Source organism: Cyrtonyx montezumae, unplaced genomic scaffold, assembly GCF_038088225.1.
Source record: "Cyrtonyx montezumae isolate F1298 unplaced genomic scaffold, pur_monq_1.0 scaffold_17, whole genome shotgun sequence".
Classification (NCBI taxonomy): domain Eukaryota; kingdom Metazoa; phylum Chordata; class Aves; order Galliformes; family Odontophoridae; genus Cyrtonyx; species Cyrtonyx montezumae.
The window spans coordinates 35,220,418-35,228,444 of NW_027071903.1; the positions used below are offsets into that span (position 1 = coordinate 35,220,418).

The 8,027-nt window shown below is 57.3% G+C and overlaps 1 protein-coding gene across 1 annotated transcript; it reads left to right on the top strand.

The window, feature by feature from the left end:
* Positions 1 to 952: 952 nt before the first annotated feature.
* On the top strand, positions 953 to 4,514 carry PAQR5 (progestin and adipoQ receptor family member 5). The gene is made up of 8 exons (XM_065734340.1): positions 953 to 1,020; positions 1,246 to 1,417; positions 1,539 to 1,666; positions 1,741 to 1,943; positions 2,106 to 2,232; positions 3,536 to 3,632; positions 3,910 to 4,051; positions 4,190 to 4,514. The coding sequence occupies exons 2-8, from the start codon at positions 1,367 to 1,369 to the stop codon at positions 4,423 to 4,425; spliced, it is 984 nt and encodes a 327-aa protein (XP_065590412.1). The 5' UTR covers positions 953 to 1,020; positions 1,246 to 1,366; the 3' UTR covers positions 4,426 to 4,514.
* Positions 4,515 to 8,027: the final 3,513 nt, after the last annotated feature.

The window sequence follows — 8,027 nt, forward strand, 5'->3', positions numbered from 1 at the left end:
TCGGAAAAACACAGAGTGGTTGTTGCAGCCGGGGAGCTCCCTGCTGCGAGAGGCCCGGCCCCTCCGGCTGTCCCCAGGCGCTGTCCCCACCACGTCACCCCCAGCTGACCCCCCTGGGAGCAGGAAGCTTTGCAGCCACCCACAGTTTTTTGCTCATTTCTGAGGTCACTTTGTCACCCCATGCCACCCAGAGAAGTCACAGATGCAATGGGGCAATCCTTGTAGTGCTGTGCTACCCCTGCACTGTTCCTTCTAGCCAGGCAAGATGCATGGATGCATGGGCGGGCATTCCCATCCCCATCCCTCTCTCCATTCCTATCCCTGCCCCCATCCCCATCCCCATCCCTGTTCTGCACTCCTGCAAACCCAGCTGCTGCCCCCACATATTTGCAGCCCAGCGCGTGCCTGGAGCCAGCTCGTCATGCGGCTCACACCTTCTTATCTCCAAGATAAGAAAAAGTATTTTTGTTCCGTCCCATTGTTGCCCTCATTTGTGTTCCTAACAGTGGGGATGGGAGCAGGCAGAGCTCCGTGGCTTTGCTGGTGGAGAATGCAAATGCCAGCATGCTGCTGGTGCAACAGCCAGGAGAAAGGTCCCGACTGGGGTCTAATCTTTAACTAAAGTCATTTCCAACTTCATTCCACGTCAGGTTTTTTGCTCTCTCGCCTCGTTAATTTTTCTCCTCTTAACCATCTCCCGGCTGCTGCCCTTCCTGGGCACCCTCCCAGCCCCAGGACCCATGTGCAGGGAGCAGGGCACCGCAGGGTGGGGGTACACAGTGTACAGCACCAGGAGAAGGGAGCAAAGGGCTTTGGTGGGGCTGTGTGCAGCAGCAAGGTGTGACAAACCGCAGCTCGGGGAGGTTATGGGGAGGGCGAGGAGGAGGCGTGGGTGCAGCGGGGAACGTAGCAGGGTGCTGCCCGCAGCTCTGCTGCTTTCCACCCTGGGAATTCACCTTTCTCCCCCTTTACTCCACAGCCCCGTGCTGCAGGCAGGGAGCAGAGAGACGGTGCGGTTCGGTAAGTGCTGGAGGGGTCGGGATTGCTCCCGGTGTCCGATGCGCAGCGTGCAGGTGGGGACAGCCCCACATCCCCCACTTCTCCCTGTCCCCATATGAGTGGCAGTGGGGGACCCCACGAAGCCCCGTGCTGACTGCGGGGGGTGCCACCCTCCATCTCCTACATCCACACCTTTGGCACTGGTGCATGGCAGACCACGTCCCCACCAGCGCTCGTGTCCCCCAGGCCACCCGTCCTGAGCTCAGAGCCATCGCCACGGGGCAGCCACATCCCCACCGCTCCCGGTGCCACCCTCAGGGCAGGGATGTGAGGCACCGACCCGCGGAGCCCCGGTCCCGACAGCGCAATGCTGAGCCTGAAGCTGCCCCGACTGCTCAGCATCCACCAAGTACCTAAGGTCAGAGAACAGCTCCCATCCCCAGCCCCTGGGGCCGGGAGGGCTGTGGGACCCTCACCCAGGGTGCTGGCAGCCGGACCTCCCGTTGGGAGACTCTCTGCCACCACTGTGCACCCCACAGGCGTACCAGGAGCAGGGCATCCTCTGCGGGTACCGCCCCCCCAGGATCTCCGCAGCTGACTGCCTGCTCAGTGCCTTCCAGATGACCAACGAAACGCTCAACATTTGGACCCACTTCCTCCCCGCATGGTGCGTGTCACGGCCGTCACCGCAGCGTCGGGGGAGGGGACGCAGCGGGCGTGATGCTCACCCTGTGCTCACAGGTACTTCGTGTGGATGCTGGTGGGGCGGCTGAGGGGGTCGGGGGGCCGGGACCCCCCTGCCTGGCCGCTGCTCGCCTACCTGTTGAGCTGCTGCATCTACCCGCTGGCCTCCAGCTGCGCCCACACCTTCAGCCCCATGTCATCCCGTGCCCGGCACATCTGCTACTTCTTCGACTACGCAGCACTCAGCGTGTACAGCTTGGGTAAGGTCGGGGGGTTTGCTCCACGGTGAGGAAACTGCAGGGAATTCTGTGGGGATGGGAAGGTTTGGGGTGTGGCCATGCAGCACTGATGGGATTTGGGGTTTGGAGAGCCCCCGTTGGGCAGAGGGCACCTCCTCACCAGGTCCTCCCATCCTCCTCCAGGTTCGGCCATGGCGTATTCAGCGTATGTGTTCCCAGAAGAATGGGTTGGAAGCATCTTCCACCACTGCTACGTCCCCATCGCGGTGTTCAACACGGTGCTGAGCACCAGCCTGGCCTGCCACTCCAGGTGCGTGCCCTCCGCTGTACCTCCCCAATCGCTGCAGCATAACCGTTAATTAGTGTCACCGATAGAGCTTTGGCTGTAACGAGGCAGGGGGAGAAAAGCCCAAGAGGTATTTTTGCGCAGTGCATGGCTGCATCCCCGTGTTACAGAGCTGCAAGGAGGGATCGCAGCCCTCCCGGGTCAGTTTTACCACGTGAGCAGAGGTACATGTGGGTGATGTGCAGCAGATTCAGACCATTTGTATGGAAAAACTGCACGCGGGTGGGGTGCAGTGAGTGTGCATGGCCTTTGTGCGGGGCCCCGAGAGCCGCCCCGCGGGAGCAGCAGCCCTACAAGGGCTCCTTTCATGCCTGTGGGTTTGGCGTCTCCTGCACGGGGCAGACAAACCTGTCTGTGCTTCCTCGCTGCAGCAGAAGCTGTGCCCGTCCGTGAATGGGGCCCTGTGCTGTTCCTGGCTGTCTTCCCCACGTTTTGGCACCGGGAGGTTCTGTGAGGTCCGGACCCGGCCAAGGAGAGCTCCACCGCTGCTTTATTTTGGGGGGGATGTCTCTTCAGCTACTGTGTGATTTCAGCCATTCCAGTGCTTCAGCAGTGTTAATTTCCTGGGCAACACAATGCAGAATGTCATTCCCCATCCAGACACAGGCTTTCCGCCTCAGATATGGTCTGACGATAACCAGCAGGCTCCTGCATCAATTGTAAGGGTGATGCCATAAAAAAAAGCAACTGGTTAAATTAATTAACTCTCAGATTTCACTCACTCTCTCCATGCATCCCCCAAAATGACAATTGCAGAGCCTTGGCAGGGTGTGAGACAGAAGCACGCGGAGATGTCCCATGCCTCTCAGGCACGAGCTGCAATACAGCTTAATTAACAAACAGCAGTGACTGCAGTCTGAGAGCTGTGTTACCACAAAGCATGGCAGGGCCCAGAGCACAGCAGGACGCAAAGCAATGCCGGTGCATTCTGCTTGCAATCCTAACTCCTGACACTCGGATCAAAAACCTAGGGTGAATACTCAGTTAACAACAGCAGGGGCAGTAGTTGTTTGCCAGCGAGCTCCATTTCCAGCTGCTGATGGGCAGCAGCAGTAAAAATCAGGAGAGTGTAAAAAAAGAGTTGTTTCCTGGTGTGCCCTACGCAGAGGATGTTAACACGGCAGCTGGAGAGGTGGCCTCCCCCTGGTCTGGGAGTCCTAGCAGGAGGATGAGGGCACTGAGCACCGAGCTGCAGCTCTGTAATGATGGCAGCAGTGAGCAGTAGGCCCCAGCACTGCTGCAGCCTCAGCTGCTCTGCTCCCTGCAGGTTCCTGGAGCTGGAGCGGCCGCGGCTCAGCAAGGCGTCCCGCACGCTGGCCTTCGTGTACCCGTACCTCTTCGACAGCATCCCGCTCTTCTACAGGGTACGCTCACGGCGCGGGGCTGCTCAGGATGTGAGCACTTGGGAAAACACGTCCTTTCTTAAAAAGAAAAACAAACTCCTGCAGGAAAAGAGATTAGGTTATTTTTTCCTGCACCCATCCAAGCGCAGCGCTCATGGAAGCCGCCAGGTCATGGTCACAGGCTGGAGGCTCAGCTTGCCTTGGGAGGGACGATAATATATATGGGGGTGGGCGTCCTGCTGGCATGGGGCTGGTGATGCTAAGGGGCCAAGCAGCTCGCTCTGTCCCACCACCTCAGTTCTACCTGTGTGCATCGCGGAGCTGTGCGGATCCCGCAGTCGCTGCCCACCACAGGCACACGGCCTTCGCCTTCCTCACCTGCTTCATCTTCGCCACCCACCTGCCCGAGAGGCTCGCGCCGGGACACTTTGACTACATCGGTAAGCAGCAGGAGGCTGAGCTCCACTTCCTCGTCAGGCAGAACAAAGAATCATCAACACCACCACGGGAGGCGATGGCTCTCGTGGTTTCATTTGAACAAAACTCGACTTTTGCTTTTGGCTTCCCCCCCCCCCCAGGGCACAGCCACCAGGTGTTCCACGTCTGCGGCATCCTGGGCACGCACTTCCAGCTGGAAGCCATCCTGATGGACATGAGCGAGAGGCAGGCACGGCTCCCGGCCCCGTCGCTGCTGCAGGCACTGGCACCCATGGGCACGTGCGTGGCCGTTGGGTTGGCCATCATCGCACGCTGCTCTGCACAGCTCCGCCGGGCACCGGAGCCCTCGCACAGGGAGAAGCTGCACAGGCTGTAGGACCTCTGGTCTGTAGGATGTGGGTTTCTGGCTCTCTGCTGCACAGGATAGGGCCTGGAGAGCTGATGCGTGGGGTGAACACGGCGGTCCTTCGCTGCGCTCGATGAGAGAGATGTTTCTTGGTGAATCCTCAAGAGCGGGACGTATTGCACTGGTGTTTGTACATAGGGCTTTCAGGCTGGGGATGGGTTATGAAATGCTTTTACTCGAGCTGATATTTCATCACCGGAAATATTTAAAATCATCTTTAACGTTTTTCTGCAAAAAGGAGATTAAGTGCCAACGCTTTCTAGAGCAAGAGGCATTCACCAGTTCTGCCTTACGGATTGGGCACAAGTGTCATAGGTTCATAGGTTCGTAGGTGTCCTTGCTGGCAGGGGGAATGGTTTTAAACTGAAAAAGGAGATGTGTGGTCAGATCTTACGGAGAAATCCTTTACTCAGAAGCAGTGAGGCACTGGCACTGCTGCCCAGAGTGAAGCAGCCCCATGTCTGGAGGTGCCCAAGGCCATGGATGGGTGACCTGTTCTACCCTGGTGACCTGCTCAACCCCTCCATGGCAGCAGGTGGGAACTGGGTGGGCTTTGGGGTCCCTTCCAACCCTGCTGTTCTGTGATCCCATGATGTCGGTCAGCAGCAGAACCCCATGGCAGGATGTGGGCACAGGGTGAGACACCATGTTCCGGGGCTGAACCCAACTTGGTGCTGGAGGTATAACCCCAACTATCTGCCTGACACTCCACCCAAGTGCCTAACGATGCGAGGCCCGGGCGGACCAGAGCCTGCCTTACACTTACTGATAAGAAAATATCCAGGGCACCTCGGTGCTCCGTGGATCAAGCAGCCTTAGGGGATCTCTTCTCCTCCTTCAGGGCTTTGAGGATGCTTCCCCACGCTGCTTTTGCCCAACAGCTCACATGTGATGCAGTGGAGCACTGTCTCTCAGCAGCTATACGGGTGTATGAGTGGTTTTGTGTGTAATTACCTCTCGCAGGGTAAAGAGATGCACTTTGGGGTGACAACAGCTCGTTAAAGACATTATGGGGCTACTAAGTCTTCTGATAACAAACTTTCCTTTGAAAGCTGACCAAGATATTAATATTTATAAGCACTGGAACCTAATTGTTTATTCAACGGTTTTATTTCATTAAGAGAGGAAACTAATAAAGCGGTGGCACTGATGTATTCAAACCTGATTTGGACGGTTGCGTTTCTGTCTGTGGAAATAATCACTTCGGAGATAATTGCTAATAATTGCAAAGCTTATTTAACTTGTGCCTGCATGCAACCAGGAGGAAACGTGGCTCTGCCTGCCAGGCGCTGCCAGCTTCACCTTCATCATTCTGATTACTTTTCTTTTTGCTGGGTCGTTCAGCTTCTGAGTCCGAGAAGCCCTCTGGTCCTCCTGCTGTGAAATTGTCAGGGGGACAATGACACGTTGGCGTGCACCCCAGCCCCGAGCACGCTTTGCACACCGCCGTGCCACGCGTGCTGCTCACACGGGGTGGGCATTGAGAAGCGCTTTGATGGACCTCGCTCCATTCACCTCTGGAAATAAAAGCTCCGGGACAGGTTGCGATAGAGGGTATTTATTGCCTGCAGCAAATCGCTTCCTACCATCCCTGATCGGAGCTGCGGGACGGGGCTCTGCCCGCAGGCAACAGCGGCACTGCACACCCCCGGCCAGCAGGGGGCGCTGTCTGCAGGCGCCGCGCCGTTGCCGTAGCAAGGCGTGCGGCCTACACCCCGCGGCGGGCACGGGCGGATGCGCCCTCCCCCCCTCCCTCTCGCGACGTAACGTCGGGCGGTGACGTCACGCGGCCGCGCTCGCTGATTGGTTGGATTTAAACCGAACGGGCGCGCGGCCGTCGGCTGAGGCAGTGCGGGGTTCGGTTCCTGGCCTGACCGCTGTCCCCTCGCCATGAAGGCGGCGTAAGTCGGTCCCCGCTCCCTCGGCCTATCGCCCCGGTTCGGTTCGCTCTCACGCCTCTCTCCTTCCCCCCAGTAGGGCAAAGACCCCGCGGAAGCCGGCGCTGAAGAAACCGTCGCCCCCCGGCCCGAAGGACCCTGTGGGGGTGAGTGTGGCTGCTCGGGCCGGGGGGGGCCGCGCTGTTCCCGGGGCTCAGCCCTCACTCACGGCCGTGTCCCCACGCAGGTGTACTGCAGGGTGCGGCCGCTGAGCCGCCCGGACCAGGAGTGCTGCATCGAGGTGATCAACGAGAGCACGGTGCAGATCCACCCGCCCGATGGATACAGGGTATTCCGCAACGGGGAGTACCGCGAGGTAACGGCCGTTCCTCCGCAGCGGAGGTGGTGCTCTGGGAGGAGGGAGTTCTCAAATCCCTTTTGGAGCAAAAATGTGCGGTTTCCTTTGGCGTCGAGACGTAGAATTAGTAGGCAGAGCAGTGGGAAAGCCCTCTGAGATCCCCGAGCTCCATCCGCCCCACCGTGCTCGCTGTTGATGTCCCTCAGTGCCACCTCTCCACGTTTTGGGGCGGTGACCCCACCACTGCCCTGAGCAGCCCGTGTCACTGCTCTTTTGGGGGAAGAAATGTCTCATGATATCCAATCTAAACCTCCCCTGGTGTAACTTCAGGCCATCGCCTCTCATCGCTGTTCCCTGTGAGCAGAGGCCAACCCCCATCTCACAACTTCCCTTCAGGGATTTTAAGAGTTGAAGCTCTCCCCTGAGCCTCCTCCTGGCTGAACAACCCCAGTTCCCTCAGCTGCTCCCTATAAGGCTTGTGCTCCGTTCCTTTGTTGCCCTTCTTGGACAGGCTTTGTGACCTTGGTGGCTTTCTGCACCCCCTATATGCAAAAAGGAGGTGTGGGAGTGAAAGGGGAAAGAAAGGTAAAGCTGGCAAGGCAGCTCAAAGGACTCGTTCACTGAGCTCTGATTCTTAGAAACCAGCTCTAAGTAAAATGAGGCATGAGGGAGTTAAGAGTTGTTGTATCCTTAAGCTCAGCAAAGAGCAGTGTTTGTGTGTACTGAAGGGGAAAGCAGTAGTTAATATATAGGAAGAGGAGAGTGAGTGGGCTGGTTTCTTCTCCCTGCAACCAGTGCAGAGCTGTGCCATGGAGGATCAGAGTGGAAACATTTATTTACTGTGAAAAGGGTCAAACTCTGGAGTGGGCTTCCTGGCAGGGTGGGTGGTGTCCTCAGTAATAGGCTTTAACTTCTGGTTAGTCCCAGTGAGGTCAGGCAGTTGGATTCAGTCTTTGAAGGCTCCTTCTAACTAAACTGTTCCGAAGTGGTGAGATGGTGTGAAGTGGGAAGAAGGTAGCAGGTTGCTTACACCAAGCAGCTGTTGTGCTTTCTGGAAAGGGGACTTCAGAACCACATACAGAATGTGGAACTATAGCTCTGAGTGTGGCTTGGTTGTTAAATGGCTAACTACAGGTCCCAACAAAGTGCAGTAGCTCTAAGTGAGACAGTGCCTTTGGCTTTCTGTGGGTAAGGCATAATGAGTGTTAGCTGGCATGCAGGATACTTTGTTTTTGAGTTTGTAACAGGAGAATCTTCAAGTATATGAAGTGATATTTAAATACTTGCAAGTGCTTTGAGGCAAAGTGGTCAGATCTGCCCAAGTGCATTGAAAACCT